Source organism: Neovison vison, chromosome 4 (genome assembly GCF_020171115.1).
Source record: "Neovison vison isolate M4711 chromosome 4, ASM_NN_V1, whole genome shotgun sequence".
Lineage (NCBI taxonomy): Eukaryota > Metazoa > Chordata > Mammalia > Carnivora > Mustelidae > Neogale > Neogale vison.
Genome location: NC_058094.1, coordinates 145,632,181 through 145,651,766, shown reverse-complemented (window position 1 = coordinate 145,651,766; position 19,586 = coordinate 145,632,181). Strand labels below are relative to the sequence as shown.

Genomic DNA, 19,586 nt, shown 5'->3' with positions numbered 1-19,586 from the left:
AACTTATTCACTTTATTCCTTCTATAAATCTTGATAGCTATCTTCTCTCCCGACTGTCCTTCAGTCTAACTTCTACATTTCTCCTTAAAGTGATTTTCCATCAGATAAGCTTTCCCTGGCATTCCCATGCTAGATTAATTACTTCAACTGAATCCCCCCATAGATTTCTTTATCACAGTATTAAAGCCAGCATCCTGACTCGGGAATTAGACTTTATACCCTAGCTCATGTATTTTTTTGTTTCATGACTTAGGACCAGATTCTTAACCTCTATGAACCTCAATTTCCTTATCTGTAAAACAGAATTAAAAGTTTCACCTACCTTATAAGGTACCTAATTAATACACGGGAAATACTTAAGACAGTTCCTGGCCTGTAGCAGGTGCTAAATTAACATTAGGTAGCAATCACCATGTGATGTTGGATTTTCCTCTTTATAAGTCTGCCTATTTGACTAGACCTACCCTCATCATTTAAAAAAAATTTAGAATAATTTTTGTTTTCAAAAAATGAGCAGATTATCTCAGTGTTCACTACAGTGAAAGTCCAGTCCAAATGTTTTTAGTTCAGCCACTGAGCAAGAGTTTCATAAAATAGATCTGAATGGGACAATTTGAGTATTGTCTTACATGAAGGCATGGAGTTATTCAACCAAGTTGAACTTAATCATTTAAGTTTTTGTCAACTCGGTGATTTCAAGTAACAGGAGGCTAGTGTTGTACTACGGAAGCTTAAGAATCTTTATGAATGGATACAATCAAAGTACCTGAACTTTGGGGCAGCCACAGGTTCCATCTGTATGAGCATAGCCAACCTACCAGGCTGCACATTGCAGGGGCCCAAAGAGTGCAAGCCCTTGACAACTAAAGTGCAGTGCACACTAGCAATGGTCACCTACCTGCCCAGCTCACAGATAGCTCTCTGATCTTGGCTCCGGAGCTCACCAGTTCCTGACTTCACTCCTGGGTTCTCAAGATCTGATTCAAGCCTAAGTTACATTTATCACCCCTTTTGGATGCTACTGGTTCAGGCAGTATCCATGGATCCAGAAGTAATGATCTGGACTTCATTTCCCAGTCTGCATGAGAGTTTGGAACTTAGCAGTGCTGTTCTCAAAACAAGAAAAAAGGTGAGTGAGCTGAAAATCAACAACACTTCTTCATCTGTCAGATAATGGAGGTCGCAAAGCAAACCACCACTCTGAAAACTATGTGAATACGGAGAATCAGGGCTTACTAGGAGCAGAAGCCTGTGGCTGGAGCCAGATCACAACTGAAACATTTAAAGGGTAATTGACTAACTGCCAGAGACTGAAAGCGGATTACTTTGAGAGAAAAATTCTTGGGGCCTTACCTTAGCTGAGACCCCATGCTCTGATTAATTTTAACTCCAAGAGACCCACCAAGTTATCAGGGTAAAGATCAGAGAAAAATCCCCTCATGCTTCCTGCCAGGAGAGGGATAAATAATCATTCTGAAATACCTCCAGAACATCTGTTCTCATTAACAAAACCTGATCTCAAGGGAAACTGTTTCACCAGAACCCAACCAACATGGGTTTTATGAAAGCCAGTCTAACCAGGGGTAAGAGAAATACCCAACTACAGCCCCTCTGACCTTCTTGTCTTACCTAAGTGTAGCCGAGGCAGGGAGAGGGGTTGGAAGCACTTGTAAAGACCACAGCCCTGGGGCACAGGTCCATTAAAAGACTGAAACCTGATCATGTGAATATAGAATGAATCTCCCCCAACAACACACCTAACTACCACACAAATAGGGTTCCTGTATAATAACACCTTAACAAAAAGAGTAGAAATCATATAAAATATACTCTTAGGCTACCGTGGAATGAAACTAGAAATCACAAAGATAGCTAGAAGATCCTAAAATATTTAGAGATTGAACAACACACTCCTAAATAAATAGGGGTCAGAGAAGTCTCAAAAGAGATTTTATGCATGTTGGAAAATATGTTTAGTATCATAATCCCAGTGAAAAACAAGGATCCAGGGTGCCTGGGTGGCTCAGTGGGTTAAACCTTCTGCCTTCAGCTCAGTCATGGATCCCAGGGTCCTGGGATGGAGCCCCATATCAGGTTCTCTGCTCAGCAAGGAGCCTGCTTCCTGTCCCCTACCCCATACCTGCCTCTCTGCCTACTTGTAATTTCTGTCAAATAAATAAATAAAATCTTTTAAAAAGAAAAGAAAAAAGAAAAACAAGAATCTATTTTCATTTTAACTGGTTTGTTCTCACATACTATTTTCAAGAAAATAGCAATTTTACTTATGTAGTGTTCTTGATTTTTTTGGATGCTTTTACATACATAAATTTATTTAGTCAATTATATCTAAGTTCCTCTGGATAGTGCATTCATTCATTCATAAGAGTAAAAATTAATAAACTACTTCTTCCAAGAGCACATTCCATACTATCTCCTTAGCATTAGAGCAGTCAAGATTACCTGTTTTCTGACTCTGTTAAACTGAGGTAAATAAATTATCAAACCATTATACTAAATATGTTCAATTTTCATTTACTAGTATATATTTCTTCTTCATTAAATAGAATAATAAGCATAGTAAATAGGTAATATACATCATGCAGTCTGTGTTAGGAACCATGCTAAGTATTCAGATTTTTTGTTTTTAAAGATTTTAGTTATTTATTTGACAGACAGATCACAAGTAGGCAAAGAGGCAGGTGGGGGGTGGGGGGGGGGTAGGAAGCAGGCTCCCTGCTGAACAGAGGGGCTCAATTCCAGGACCCTGGGATCATGACCTGAGCCTAAGGCAGAGACTTTAACCCACTGAGCCACCCAGGCGCCCCCTATCCAGATGTTTTATATCATTCAATCTTCACATCAGGAAGACTGTTTTCTTATTATGCCCATTTTTACAAGTGAAGAATCCAAGGCCTGGAGAAGGAAACTAACTTGCCCAAAGTTATACATCTTCACAGACTAAACCTGTCAAATTCTGTCTGGTTGCAGAGCAGATGTTGGCAAACTGCCAAATTTTTCCTTGCCAGCCAGATCTGATCTGCCACCTGTTTTTGTGTGGCCTTCAATCTAAGAATGGCTTTTACATTTTTAAATGTTGAAATAATCAAAAAATAATATCTCATGACATGTGAAAATTATATGAATTTTAGAATTTATTGTCCATAAAGTTTTATCGGGACACAACCTCTGTCATTTGTTTATGTACTGTCTAAGGCTGTTTTTCACCCCACACCAGCAGAGTTGAGCAGTTGTGACTGAAACTGTATCACCTTCAAAGTCTGTAATGGAAGCTGTCTGGTCTTTACAGGAGAATGTTATAGAAAAGTAACAAGAAAAGATGACTCCTATTCTAGAGTAATAGTTCCTGCCTGTCTCGTAATTATAGCCACTGTAGGAGCAATGAATTGTTATGATACTAAGTGAATTGCTTAAGATTATGTGGCCAGGCAGAACCACGATAAAATTTAGGACTTTGGATTGCTAGGCCCACATTTCCAATATTATATCATTGTCTTTGCTATCAGTGCTAATCTCCACACTTTTAAAAAAAATCTCCACACTTTTAATTCACATATATATATTTAATTTTTAAAATAAAAATATAAATGAAAAGATCATTCTTTAACAGACCAACTTTTATGATTTGCTTTCAATACTGATCACCATTTATTTGGTCTTAGCCTAGAAATATAATCTCACAGCATCTCTATATACAATTTGGGTATAATAAATATACAGACACATTGAAAATGTGTATAATAACATACACTAAAATGTGCACATATATTTAATTTACGTATATACTAGACACAAAGATGTACACGTTTACATCTAAACATGCAATCCAATGTATGCTAAAACTTACACCCATTTAATTTGCACACTTATGCTATACACAGGTATACACTGACATACATATTTATGTGTAAACCCACACACACGCTTTTCACTGCATACATACATGTAAGTCCTTGTGGTAAGCCATACGTAAACTTGATTTCCCCCTACCCCCCTTTTTTTGTTAAAGATTTTTTTTATTTATTTGACAGAGAGAAACACAGCAAGAGAGAGAACACAAGGAGGGGTAGTGGGAGAGGGAGAGGCAGGCTTTCCGCTGAGCAGGGAGCCAGATGCAGGGCTTAATCCCAGAACCCTGAGACCATGACTTGAGCTGAAGGCAGACACTTAATGGCTGAGCCACACAAGCGCCCCACAATGCCCTTTCTTAATTAACTACCTCAACCTACCAACACCAAAACAATAAAAAAAAAATTTGTCTAGCTGCAAATGACCTACATAAAGAAAAAAAAATGTACATTTGTATGTATAATTATTACAGTATGTATTTACAGCATACTTCATTCCCAAAAATGGGAATGAGAAATATAAACTAGATAAAGGGCAAAAAGCAATAAAGTAAATAATTATATTTATTCCATTGGTTATATCCAAACAAGACAGAACTTCCATTTTGTCTGTATTGCAACATCCCAATTAAAAAATTACCAATTCTTTTGCCAAACTGGACAGTTTGCTAATTGAATGCTCAAGGGAAAGATTTCTTGAGAAATGCTCTGTTATGACTGCATCAAACATCTTTTCCAAAATGTGTGTGCCTTTCAAGAGCACCAAATAATTTTAGTTTAACATGATCATTGAATGTCTAATGTTCTCAGAAAAAAAAAAAATCAAAGTTGGAAGAAGTAATTAAAACCAGATCCTGAGTCAGTACATCTGAGACTCCAGACACTTAATCTGCATGTGCTGTGGTTTCCAGTAAAACACTAAAATGAGGTAATTTTTTATTCTTATTATGGGCATGACTCTTACAAAACCTCACCAGGGTAAAAAATGTTTATCTCATTTTTTCTTAAATCATCAGGTTGGATATAAGTTTCAATGCCTTGTGATAAAAACAGAATCTCCTATATTTACCTTTGAGAAGTAACAAGAAAGTGAATTCTTGATAAATTGTAGATAATCTAAATATCTCAATGCAATCACCTTATCTGACTCCCTTTTCTTTTATAAATCCAAATAAGGAATTGTGAAATTGGTTATATGTCATTTTCTCCTTTTACCTTCCTTGTCTCATCTCTTTTTGGACTTAATAATTGGGCTGGAGGAGGCACAGAGGAGAAAGATTTTATTATATGCCCGGAAATGTGAACCCGGGAATCTTACAAGTGTAAAATTGGTTAACAGCCACACACACACACACACACAAAAGCAGGGAGCACAAAATGAGATGATGAAAAAGAAGAAAAATTTTTTCATGAACTTGAATAGCTGATCTTGTGTAACTAATAATTAAATAATATTGTAACTCCCATGCTCCTGTTTTCCCCCTTTTTATTTTCTTTTAGATGAAAAATATATATCAATTTTTAAAAGATCACATCTTTTTAAAAATTTTATTTATTTATTTCACAGACAGAGATCACAAGTAGGCAGAGAGGCAGTCAGAGAGAGACGGAGGGGGAAGCAGGCTCCCTGCTGAGCAGAGAGCCCCATGCGGGACTTGATCCCAGGACCCTGGGATCATGACCTGAGCCAAAGGCAGAGGCCTTAATCCACTGAGCCACCCAGGCGCCCCAAGATCACGTTTTTTTTCACTCATCTGTATGATTGTGTGATTAGCATATGGAAGAAGTGCTTTTATCTAAAATCGAAGAGCACCTGGAACCCATAGAGTCAAGGAGAAATGCACCCGCTTCCTAATACTTAGCCTCTTATTTTGATCAGTACTTTCTCATCCCAAGGAATGTTTTAAAAATCCGTTAGTAAGTGGTATATATTAAGAGGCCCTGTCATCACTGCGATAGGTTTCAGTACTACTTAATGATTGTGGTTAGTGGTCAAATGTAATTGATCACCATATAAGAAATATAACACAATAGTAGAATTGTTAACATGTTTTATCTTAATAAACCTTTATTCTATCACCTTGTCAAAGACTTTTTAAAAGCCTGACTAGATCATATTCATGGATAAAATTTTATGCAAATGTATGTTTAAATTGAAAGGAATTGCAGTAGGATGAATCATTGTGTAGGCTTAGAAGAAACTTTCAGCTTTTTCTCCTAGTAGATTTCAGGCATGTAAGTGTTTTGTAACCCCTTTTGGTACTGTAGAGTTAAAATCTTGTCCTACATGAAAGTTGTTAGTCTTCTCTGGGATTTTGCTTTGAAGGATATGATTTCTTCTCTTTAACTCTTTGTACAGTTGAATACACTACTAGGCAGATTCTTTGGGAACTTGTTAGAACCTTAGTACCCAGAGTCTGAAGGTGAGAAAAAAATTGCATTGCTTGACACTAATTCCTCTTAAGGGAGATTTCTTAATGGTGTTACATTTTTTCCTTATGTACCACTAATTGCCCAGACATAATGAATTACAGCAAAAATAATTTGAAAACAAATTTGTTCCACTAAGCCATGTTGTCATTCAACCATTTAGAACAGGAATTTTCCATTTCTACTCTTTATTTCCATAAAACTGTAGTTAGATTAGTTTACTGAGAAAGGTATAGGACTTTGGACAGTCATTAACCTCTCTCGGCCTTAATTTCTTCACCTATAAAATTAGGGAGTTGGTTTAGATGGTTCTAGAATTCCTTCAGCTGCAAAAGTCTGAAATTCTGTGCTAAAGTCTAGACCACCTTTTGACCCAGCATCCTCTATAGCTTAAAATATATAATATTTTAACACTCTTCTGTGAGTCATGTTTGAACTTCCTGTAATGTCCATTTCCAATTCACAGAAGAGAGCTTCAAGCTTGTGATACTCTGTAGAATTCTCAGCTATCAACTTGCATTATCTTTCATAAATCCTTTTATCTCAGTAAGAGTTTCTTTGAAAAAAAATTTTTTCCCTCGCTTTAGCCCTGAGTTTTTATAAGTGGTTGGGGTTTTTAACTCTCAGGACACATTAAATGGAGTTTCCAGTGTGTTTAACAGTTTGCACATTCCTAGGTTATTGGTTCTCTTTAAAAGTGTTACCTTCCATGATTTACTAATAGGTTACCAGATGTTGTCCTGGTTCAGTACATGGATGGACCTATGATTGTGGTTTTTCTTCTTTTAACAGCACACCGAGATGCGTAATGTTGTAATAAACGTTACATTGAGGCTTGCTCACAATAGCTATTTTATGGCTCCTAGCACATCCCTCAAGACCAGATCTAGGAAATTTACCTTCTCATGAGCTCTTAAAGTACCAGCTGAGCACATAATCATCTATCCTATCCAATTATTTAGCTCATGCTTTCTGTTATGGTAAAACATGCTACCCACTGTGTTTGAGTATCTGAAGTTCCTAATTGTTAAGTACCTGGTATAATTTTTCAAACTCTCCCAATTTTCATGGTTGGATATTTTCTTTATATGAGAAGACTTTTACCACATTTCATTTCATCTTTCTCCAAGTGAAATGTCTACCTATCCTTATTTATCCCATAAGTCTAACATTGGGAAGGGAGAGTAGATAGGAAAAATAAGAAAACAAATTCTTTTAGTTACCTTAAGCTGTGGAGGCCTGTCTAAAGTCCAGGAGTTTATTTTGTCTTAACAGTTAATACATTTGCAATCCTCTTATTTTTTTCTACTATGACCTACAAAGTTTATTCAATTTGTGCCTAATTTTTAATCATAATTCTTTAACAGAAGGCCTTTATTATCTTACCGTAATTCCGACATCGGTGATTTTATAACACTCAGATAGAGAAAGTTCCTTTAATTTTTTATGTCTGGAAAGTATCATCAAACCCTAAAAATATTTAATATAAAGATCACTTTGTGATTATAATTTAGGCAGTATATTTCTAATATATTATATCTAAATATATTTAACATATATTAAATATATGTTATATATAATATTAAAATATATATTATAATATATTATTAAATATTATATATTAATTGAAATATATTCCAATATATTGTATCTAAAAATATTTAATATAAAGATCACTTTGTGATGATAATTAGACAGTATATTTCTAATAAAATAACAACCATTTATGTAAATTAAAAATAATAGCTTCTATCTTGTATTTCTTTACACTTTAATTATAAAATCACTTTGGCTAGACAACATTATTAAATAAAAATTTCAGGTTGTCCCTAATGTTTTGTAAGAAGTATGACAGAATCTTCCTGAGACAAGGGAAAGTAGAGCAAAAATAAACTATCAGGACTATATAAAAATAAAAAGCTTCTGCACAGCAAAGAAAACAACCAACAAAACTAAAAGGCAACCTACTAAATAGGAGAAGATATTTGCAAATGACTTGGCCAATAAAGGGTTAATAACCAAAATATATAAAGAATTTATACAAATCAACACCTAAAAGATGAATAATCCAATTTAAAAATGGGCAGAAGATGTGAACAGACATTTCTCCAAAGAAGACATCCAGATGGCTAACAGACACATGATCATCATCACTCATCATCAGGGAAATGCAAATCAAAACTACAATGAGGTATCACCTCACACCTGTCAAAATGGCCACAATCAAAAACATAAGAAACAACAAGTGTTGATGAGGATGTGGAGAAAAAGGAACCCTCTTGCCCTGTTGGTGGGAATACAAACTGGTGCAGTCACTCTGGAAAACAGTGTGAAGGTTCCTCAAAAACTTAAAAATAGGACTACCCTGTGATCCAGCAATTACAGTACTGGGTATTTATCCAAATACAACAAGAGAAATTAAAAGGGATACATGCATTCATATGTATATAGCCAAATAATGGAAGCAGCCTGTCCATCAATAGATGGATGGATAAAGAAGGTGTATGTATATATATATACATATATGTATATATATACATACATATATGTATATGTATACATACATATATCTAATATGCAATATAAATAAATATTATATATACATAGTTTTTAAAAGAATGGAATCTTGCTATTTGCAACACCATGGATAGATCTAGAGAGTATAATGCTAAGCAAAATAAGTTAGTCATAGAAAGACAAATACTACATGATATCACTCATATGTAGAATTTAAGAAACAAACAAGCAGGGGCGCCTGAATGGCTCAGTCAGTTAAGCAGCTGCCTTTGGCTGGGGTCATGATCCTGGGGTCCTGAGATGGAGCCCCATGTTGGGCTACCTGGTCAGCAGGGAGTTGGCTTTTCCCTCTCCCTCAGCCTCTCCTCCCTGCTTGTATTCTCTGTCTCAAATAAACAAAATCTAAGAAAGAGAACCAAAGGGGAAAAAGAGACAAACCAAGAAACAGACTTTAACTATAGAAAACAAACTGATTACCAGAGTGATTGCCGAAGGGGAGGTGGGGGGGATGGATGAAGTAGGAGATGGGATTAAGAAGTGCACTTGTGATGAGCGCGGGGTGATGTAAGGAGTTATTGAATCACTGTAATGTACACCTGAAACTAATATAACACTATATTTTAACTATACTGGAATTAAAATGTTTAAAAATAGAAATATAAAAAAGAACCAAAAAAAAGGGCGTTAGCTACTTTTTAATTTTTCCTCCTCCTACCCTAGTACCTAGCATAGGAAGAAGGAAAAAAAAAGTGTGACAGAATCCCAGAACCTGAAAATTCCTTGTTCCTGTGTCCAGGTACATTTAATCTGAATCAATATAAACAAATCTTAAAGACCCCTAAACTTAAAACTTTATTTTGAAGACAGTTCATGTGGCCAATTAATCTATTTGTCAGTAAATTTTTGTTTATGCCTAACCTAAAAAAATCTGACATCTTTAGCTCATTTTATTATGTTTAATTGCTTGGAAAGGGAACAGATTTTTATAGAAAGGCCTACAGACAAATAATCATTCATCAGTAGCCTACCTTTTCCATTTAAAAGCTTTGTTTCTTTTTAATTTTTAAAAAAATGACTGTACTTTTTGGTTCTTAAATTTTTTAATATGTGGTTCTGCCATTCCATTTCTCAGTACTTTCCCCACTAAACTGGGGGAGCTGACGAATATGTCTCATAGATGTCATTCTCCTGTTTTTGCATTCAGGATCACTTTTATTACACTTCCAATGAGGTGGACAAGGGCAGTTGCCTTTCATTCTATGGTCCCAAAGTTGCCAGACAGAAACAATAACAGAAACGGTACATTGGTTTGTCCTTTTAAAATTTTATTTGTAGGACTGGTTTACATTTAGTGATCTTAAATACAACACTTGGACCATAATTAAAAATGGTTTATGAAAATATTATATCCTATTTTTTTCACTGATGCATTTATTAGGCCTTTTCACTAAAAAAAAAAAAAAAAAAAATCCAGGTCAGGGAAAGAAGTGCTTGACAACCTACTTAATTGAAGCCACTGTTTAAATTGCAATTTCTAATTTCTTTTAATGGTTTTTTACACCATCCAAAAATAAAGTCACTCCACTCATCTTAAAATTTTTATTGCAAATGTGGATTCTTTTGTTAGGAACACATTATGTTTTCTGCCTCCTTGTTTCAAAACAAAAAATTACTAAGCCCTGTGGAGCCAGCAGATGTGGTCTAGGTTCCAGATGTAGATGCTATTTTATTCATGTTAGAAGAATTGGAGTTTAGATATTCCAACAGAAACCAAATTGTTTAAACAAAAATAATAAGAAATGCAAGGCTTTCTCATTGCCCTATACCTCATAATAGCTAAAAGTATTTTATTAGCTTATGGAGAATTTGTCCTATGAAACTATCTCTGGAGTTTTCACTTTTTTTTTTTTTAACTTTCATATAGTCAAGTTAGAATTTTTTTAAATGAACTGGAAATGAGGTATACTTGCTAAGTATAACATTTGTCCAAGTTCTTTTTACTACTTTATTCAAGATTACTAAAAGTTAATATTAAAATAGAAGATTATATTTCATTACTACAATTGTTCACTAAAACATATGGCCTCAAAATTTAATCAATTAACACAATTAACCATTAGCTTAATGCAAATCAAAACCACAATGAAATATCACTACATATCTATGAGGATGGTTATACTTAAAAAAGACAGATAAGGAAAATCTAGTCTGGCAGTTTTTCAAAAAATTAAACGTAAAGTTACCATATGACCTAGCAATTCTACTCCTAGCAATACACCCGAGAAATGAAAAAAACAATGTCAATACAAAAAAACTTGTACTCGAATGTTCCATAGCAGCATTATTCATAATAAAAAAAAAAAGGAAACAAGCCAAATGCTCATCAGCTGGTGAAAGGATAAATAAAATGTGTTATATCCATAAAATGGAATATTATTTAGCAATAATCAAGTATGATGCATACAACTATATAGATAAACATTTACATGAGTAAAAGAAACCAAACCCAAGTGATTAAATAATAAGTGATTCCGCTTATTTGAAAAGTCCAGAATAGGCAAGTACGTAGAACCAAAAAGCAGATTAGTCATTGCCTAGGCTGGGCTGGACAGTGGGTTGGGGCTAGGGAATGACTGCTTGTGGGAATGGAGCTTCCTTCTGAAGTGATGAAAACGTTCTGGAATTTGATTGTAGCGATGATTGCCTAACTTGATCATCAATATACTAAAAACCACTAAATTGTACACTTTGAATTCTTGAGGTTTACAGTATGTCAGTCATCTCAGTAAAGATGTTTGTAAAAACTGACTGATCTAGTAATCGTATAGCTAAATACATATTAAAAATAGTCCTACAGCATCTCTCAGACCAAGATGAATGCAGAAGTTTCTCAGACCTGGACGGCCAGTGTATTAGCAAAACAGGGAGCAAGAGATGTCATCATGCTAATGTGCCAGACAAGTTGTCACAGGGCCTTAATGCTCTAAGTAAACACAACTTTGCAACTGAGCAGCAGCAATTCTAAGCCAGCTGGAGGCCTCCGCTGAAAACTGCGGAGTGCAAGTGTGGAATGCCAGCGTCTCAGAACAAGAGAAAGACTATTTCAGTCAACGGAATTCAGTTTTCAATGGCTTTTTGACTCAGAGGCTTTTCAGATTCATGACCTAAAGAATATCAGAGCCAGCTAGGTAAAATGTAATACTTGGCCCCACAAGGTTCATAATGCCCCAAATCAGGTGTTCTCTGAAACACTTAAGTTTTGGGATCAAAGTCCTGGAGGTGCCAAACTTCTACTTCTGGAAAGGATGGAACGAGGAGTACGGGAAGATAAATCCAAAATAAGGAGGAATGAGGAACCAACAAAAGGGAATGACTGGGCCTCCCTGGGGCAAAGTGCAGGTGGTTCCTTCTTTTTACGGATGCTGTAACCAAGAAAATGTAAATCCTCCTTAACCTCCTTCAAAAGTCAGCCAGACTCATGAATGTTTTGCTGGAAAGGTTTTGGTTTATTTTCCCAAAGTATAGGAAGGGAATAAGTTGTAATCGGGTGAAACACAGAGGAAAACTACTGGCGTGGTAGGCAGGATTGCAGGTTGTATGAGACTGTAAGCCCCAGGAGCTCTTGAGAATCCTAAGGAGCAGTTTACCCCTCCACAGGCCATGGAGCTGAGGGATTGGGATCTGAGGGGCTTAGGAATTCCTAATAATTGGTTTATATTACAGCTCTGGTATCAGGTCCACAGAAGGGAGCATCAGGACATAAGACTCAAAAGAAAACAGGCATCAAGTCCCAAGAGACTTGAACATTATTCTAAAGAATTTGGACTTCATTCCGTGCAACAGAGTTAAACAAAGTGACTCTGTTTATAGTACATAAGTGACATACATAATGCAAAAAAGAAGGAGCAGGTGTTTTAAGAAAGGTATGAGGACCACAGAGCAGGGCCTGGTGGTTTAGAGATTTTCATGGAGGAAGGGGAATTTGAATTGAGCCTCAAAGACAAGTAAGATTTTGACAAGCAAAATAAGGAGAATTTGGGGGCTGAGGAAACAGCATGAACAAAGACTTCATTAGGAATGTGTGAATTGTTTGGGAAGTAGTTCAGTTTAGGGTCACTGGAAGCTGTGGGAGGGAACACTGAACCCTGCCAGGAACAGCTCCACGTACATAAGACATTTCAGAGCAAACAAATCCTTGAAAACTGCTCTCCCCCATGTCTCCCATTTTACATCTGGAATGATTTAGCTGAGGTAGATAGACATCAGCCATGAACTAGTTACCAAATGTTGGAATGTGTGTGTGTGTGTGTGTGTTTAGCATATAGCTGAGTCATACACCTATATTCTCTTCACCTAAACTCACTGATTGTAAACATTGCTGCCTTTGCTTAATTATTGTGTGTACGAACATACATTGATTTTTAATATATCTGTGAATAGTTTTATATGTATACATGTCATATACATAGTATATATATTTTGTATATATATATATATATATATATATATATATACATATTCTTGAAGCATTTTTTTAAACTGGAAGTGTATACTTCTAAGTTCCCTTCACCTAATTTGCCCATCCCCCACCTCCCTCCCCTCTGAACAAACCACCAGTTTGTTCTCTGTATTCATGTTTGAGATTTTGTTTGTTAATTTGTTTTATTTTTAAGACTCTACATGTAAGTGAAATCATGGTTATTTGTTTTTATTGGATTTATTTTACTTAGTGTAATATCTTCTAGGACCATCCACGTTGCCACAAATAGCAAGACCTCATTTTTTTTTTTTTTATAGCTGAGTAATATTTGTGTGTGTGTGTGTGTGTGTGTGTGTATTCCACTATGTGTGGAACATTCTTTATCCATCTACTGAATGCTTGGGTTGCTTCCATATCTTGGCTGTTATAAAAAATGCTGCAGTAAGTATAGGGGTTCATATCTTTTCAAATAATGTTTTCATTTTCTTTGAGTAGATAGCCAATAATGAAATTGTTGGATTGTATGGTATTTCTATTTTTAATTTTTTGAGGAAACTCCACATTACTTTCCACAGTGGCTGCACCATTTACATGCCCACATGGCAACAGTGCAGAAGAGTTCTGTTTTTTCCACATCCTTGTCCATACTTATTATTTCTTTTCTTTATAATACTAGCCATCCTGACAGGTATGAGGTGATATCTCATTGTGGTTTTTGGTTTGCATTTCCCTGGTGATTAGTAATGTTGAGCATCTTTTCATATGTCTGTTAGCCATCTTTATGTTTCTTTGGAAAATGTCTATTCAGGTCCTTTGCCCATTTTTCCATTGGATTCATTGAGGTTTTTTTGGTGTTGAGTTGTATATGTTCTTTATATATTTTACATATTAACCCCTTATCCGATATATCATTTGCAAATATCTTCTCTCATTCTCTAGGTGAACTTTTGTTTTGTTCATGGTTTCCTTTGCTCTCCAAAGCTTTTTATTTTGGTGTAGTCCCAACAGTTTATTTTTGCTTTTGTTTCTCTTACCTGAAGAAACATATTCATAAATATGTTTCTATGGCTGATGTCCAAGAGATTACTGTCTATGCTTTCTTTCAGAAGTTTTATGTATCAAGTCTCACATGTGGGTCTTTACTCCATTTTGACTTTACTTTTATATATGGCTAAGAAAGTGATTTAATTTCATTCTTTTGCCTTTTTTGTAGCTCCCCAGTTTTCCCAACATCCTTTATTAAAAAGACTTTTTTCCCCATAGTATAGTCTTGCTTCCTTTGTCATGAATTAATTACTATTAAGTATAGTTTTACTTCTGGACTTTCTATCCTGTTTCATTGATCACTAAGTCTCTTTTTGTCAAGAAGCATACTCTTTTTTTTTTTCTTAAAGATTTTATTCATTCACTTGACAGACAGCGATCACAAGTAGGCAGAGAGGCAGGTAGAGAGCGGCGGGGGGGAAACAAGCTCCCTACTGAGCAGAGAGTCCGATGCGGGGCTTGATCCCAGGAGCCTGGGATCATGACTGGAGCTGAAGGCAGAGGCCCCAACCCACTGAGCCACCCAGATGCCCCAAGAACCATACTCTTTTGCTTACTGTAACTTTGTAGTATATCTTAAAATCTGGGATTGTGGTAACTCCAGCTTTATTCTTTCTCAAGATTGCTTTGGTGATTCAGAGTCTTTTGTTGTTCAAAAAAAACCTGTAGGATTATTTGTTCCAGTTCTTTGAAAAATACTATTGGTACCTCGATAGGGATTTCACTGAATCTATAGATTGGTTTGGGTAACATGGATATTTTGACAGTATTAATTCTTTTAATCCATGAGCATTGTATACCTTCTTATTTGTTTGTGTCATCTGCAATTTCTTTTATCATTGCTTTATAGTTTCCAGAGTACAGGTCTTTCACTTCTTTGGTTGAATTTGTTCCTAGGTATTTCATTCTTTTTCATGGAATTGTAAACAGGATTATTTTCTTAATTTCTCTTTCTACTACTTCATTATTAGCATATAGAAGCACAATAGCTTTCTGTATATTAATTTTGTATCCTGCAACTTTACTCAATTCATTTATTACTTCTAATAATCTTTGAGTGGAATCTTTAGGGTTTTCTATATACAGTGTTGTATCATGTGCAAATAGTGACAATCTTACTTTTTCCTTACCAATATGGATGTCTTCTATTTCTTTTTCTTGTCTGATTGCGATGGCTAGGTCTTCTAGTACTATGTTGAATAAAAGTGGTGGGAGTGGACATCCTTGTCTTGTTCTTCATCTTAGAGGAAAAGCTTGCAGTTTTTCACCATGGAATATGATGGTTCTTTAGGTTTCTCATATATGGCCTTTATTATGTTGAGGCATGTTCCCTCTAAACTCACATTGTTGAAAATTTTCATCATGAACAGGTGAATTTTGTCAAAGTGTTTTCTACATTTATTAAGATGATCATATGGATTATATCCTTCCTCTTCCAAATATGATGTATCTGGAGAGGGTGGTGGGGTTATGGACATTGGGGAAGGTATGTGCTATGGTCAGTACTGTGAAGTGTGTAAACCTGGCGATTCACAGACCTGTACCCCTGGGGCTAATAATACATTATATGTTAATTTAAAAAATTAAAAATTAAAAGAAAACTAAATGTGATGTATCTCATTGATTGGTTTGCAAATATTAAACCATCCTTCCATCCCTGGTATAAATGTATCATTAAATTTAGGTTGCTAATATTTTGTTGAGGATTTATACATCCATGTTCATCAGTGATATTAGCCTGAAGTCTTTTCTTCTTTTCTTTTTTTTTTTTTTCTTTCTTTCCTTCTTTCTTTGAAGTGTCTTTGTCTGGTTTTGGTATCAGGGTAACAGTGGCATCATAGAATGAATTTGGAAGTTTTCCTTCCCCTTCTATTTTTGGAATAGTTTGAGAAGAATACCTATTTTTGTTTGTTTGGTAAAATTCACCTGTGATGTCATCTTTTCTTGGGCTTTTGTTTGTTGGGAGTTTTTTGATTACCAATTCAATTTTATTAGTCAAAATCAGTCTGCTCAAAGTTACTACTTCATCCTCATTCTGTTTTGGAAGATTGTAACTTTCTAGGAGTTTACTCATTTCTTCTAAGTTGTCCAATATGTTGACATATAATGTTTCATAGTATTCTGTTATATCTGTATTGTTAGTTGCTCTTCTCTTTCATTTCTGGAAATATTTTAGTCCTCTCTCTTTCTTTTTTGATGTGCCTACCTAAAAGTTTGTCAATTTTGGTTATCTTTTCAAAGAACCAGCTTTTGGTTTTGTTTTCTTTTCTATGGGGGGGGGGCTCTATTTCATTTAGTTCCACTCTATTCTTTATTATGTCCTTCCTTTAAGTAACGTTGGCCTTTCTTTATTCATCTTAGTCTAATTCCTTTAGTTGTGATGTAGATTCTTTATTTGAGATTTTTCTTGTTTTTAGGTATGTCTGTATCACTATAAACTTCCCTCTTAGAACTACTTTTGCTGCATCCCAAAGATTTTGGACTGTTGTATTTTCATTCTCATTTGTCTCCATGTATTTTTAAATTTTCTCTTCTTCATTGACCAATTGGTTGTTCAGTAACATGTTGTTTAGCCTCCATGCATCTGTGGGTTTTTTGGTTTTTGGTTTTTGGTTTTTTTAAAGAATACCATTTTTTTAAAAGATTTTATTTATTTATTTGACAGAAAGAGATCATAAGTAGGCAGAGAGGCAGGTAGAGAGAGAGGGGGAAGCAGGCTCCCCGCTGAGCAGAGAGCCCGATGTAGGGCTAGATCCCAGGACCCTGAGATCATGACCTGAGCCGAAGGCAGAGGTTTAACACACTGAGCCACCCAGGTGCCCCCTTTGTGGTTTTTTAAAAGGTTTTGTCTAGTAGTTGATTTTTTTTCTTGTAATTGATTTCTTGTAATTTTTTTCCTTAAAATTTTCTTATAATTGTGTTCAGAAAAGATGCTTGATATGAATTCAATCTTCTTAAATTTATTGAGACTTTTGTGGCCTTACATATGATCTATCCTAGAGAATGTTCTATGTGCATTTGTTAAAAAAAATATATTTATGAATTTTTTAAAAAATACATATATATATGTCTATCTGTATATATCAACCAGAAACAATGACTGTGAATAAGACTAGATGGACCTAACAGATAGACATATATATGTCTATCTAAATATATCTATATAATAAGACTAGATATGTCTATCTGTTGGCGTTATCTAATCTTATTCACAGCCGTTGTTTCTTTGTTATTTTCTGTCTGATTGATCTATCCGCTGATGTAAGTGATGTTTAAGTATTCTACTATTATTGTATTGTATTACTGTCAGTTTCTCCTTTATGTCTGCTTAGCTTTATGTATTTAGATGCTCCTATGCTGAATGCATAGATATTTGCAATTTTTCTATATTTCATATATATGTGTGTAAATATGAAATATATGTGTGTGAGTATGTTATAAATTTGCCTGAACCATTTGAAAATAAGTTTCAGATATTCATGATGCTTTATCCCTAAATATTCTCTTTGTATCTCTTTAGGAATAAGGACATTTTCCTGTGTATATACAGTATAATATATGTAGAATATTATAATACTTAAAATTAACAGTAATATTATACTATCTAATATAAAGCCAGTATTTGGGGGTTTTTTTGATTCCAGGACCCAGTCAGAGTTCATTCGTTGCATTTAGTTGTCATGTGTCTTTAGCCTTTTTTCTTTTCTTTAAATTTTGTCTTTTAAGATATTGACTTTTAAAGATCCCAGGTCAATCACTACTTAGAATGTCTCACATTCTGGATTTGTCTGATTGTTCCTTAGGATTAGATTGTAGATTAAGAAAATTCTGCAAGAATATGTTCTCTTGCATCCCTTTAGGAGGCACATATGTAAGGTGTCCCATTATTGGAGATGCTTTTACTCACTTGATTCAGGAGGTGACTATAGATCCTTCAGTAGAGCATATTTTTACTCTTCATTTAATAAATAATCTGTGGTGTGATTCTTTGAGACCACAAGAATACTGTTTCTCAAAAATCTTTCTGTCAGTGGTTTTAGCATTAATTGGTGATCCTTGTCTAAATCACTTATTTCATTGGGAGCTGCAAAATGCTGATTTTTCTCACTCTACCTTTACTTCTGTATTTATTAGCTCTTTTCTACTATCATTTTTCTTCAGTTTTGCTGAATATTTTGGGAGGTATTTTGAATAAAATTACTATTTTAGACATAACAATTATTGCAGTTAATTTTTTTGTGTTACCTTAACAATCTTTAAGTTTCTCCAAATTCCTGCTGAGCACATATACAAGATACATTTACTGTTTTGGTTGATGTGATTATGTTACTTGTTGGCAAAAGACAACACACCGAGGAAAACAAAAACACCAATATTTTGCCAATTATAGGACTAAATATTTGGTCATAATTTTTTTTTTAAGATTTTATTTATTTATTTGTCAGAGAGAGAGGGAGAGCGAGCGAGCACAGGCAGACAGAGAGGCAGGCAGAGGCAGAGGGAGAAGCAGGCTCCCTGCTGAGCAAGGAGCCCGATGTGGGACTCGATCCCAGGACGCTGGGATCATGATCTGAGCCAAAGGCAGCTGCTTAACCAACTGAGCCACCCAGGCGTCCCATTTGGTCATAATTTAAAAACAAATGAAACGTTTTATAAAGGAAACTGATGTGGATGAAACCTTATGAAACAAAGTTTAACATTCTGAAAGTAATTTATTCTTTAAAACTTGTAGATGGCTTTTTTTCTGAGACACTGTTTTTAGGTAAAGTTTGGAAAGACAGTCTAGGAGTATTAACATTAGAATAAAATACAGTGTAATTTATCTGACAGCCACATTACTACAGATCATCCTCGTTTATAGTATGTTTCAGTTTGAAACTGTCAACACTTTTTAATACAGGCACACCAGAAGAGTAAATAAGCACACATAAACTTTATAATCAGTCCTGCATATGATTAAAGAAACAATTTCTTAGAAAAAACCTACATAAAATTACATAAGATTCATAGTTTGCTCAACTTTTAATTCATTTTTCTTGAATAGAGTTTAAAAGCAGTAGCTTGTAGGCTTTCAAATTAAAATACTAAAATAAATCTCTCTTCCACAATGGTAAGATAAGCCATTGTAAAGATATGAAGAAAATATGAAAATATGACAAATGATTAATAACTACATTATTATAAGCAATTCATACAAATTACAAAAGTATTGAGACCCCCAGAGTATAAGTGAGTAAAGAATATCAACA

General features: G+C 34.9%; 1 protein-coding gene across 1 annotated transcript in view; it reads right to left on the bottom strand.

Annotated features, from left to right (window-relative positions):
• FBXL13 (F-box and leucine rich repeat protein 13) overlaps nucleotides 1-19,586 on the bottom strand; it is a 253,505-nt gene that overhangs the window by 24,016 nt on the left and 209,903 nt on the right. The window contains exon 18 of the mRNA XM_044245871.1: nucleotides 7,683-7,766. Within this exon, the coding sequence (XP_044101806.1) occupies nucleotides 7,683-7,766 (84 nt within the window). The remainder of the gene's footprint in view (nucleotides 1-7,682; nucleotides 7,767-19,586) is intronic.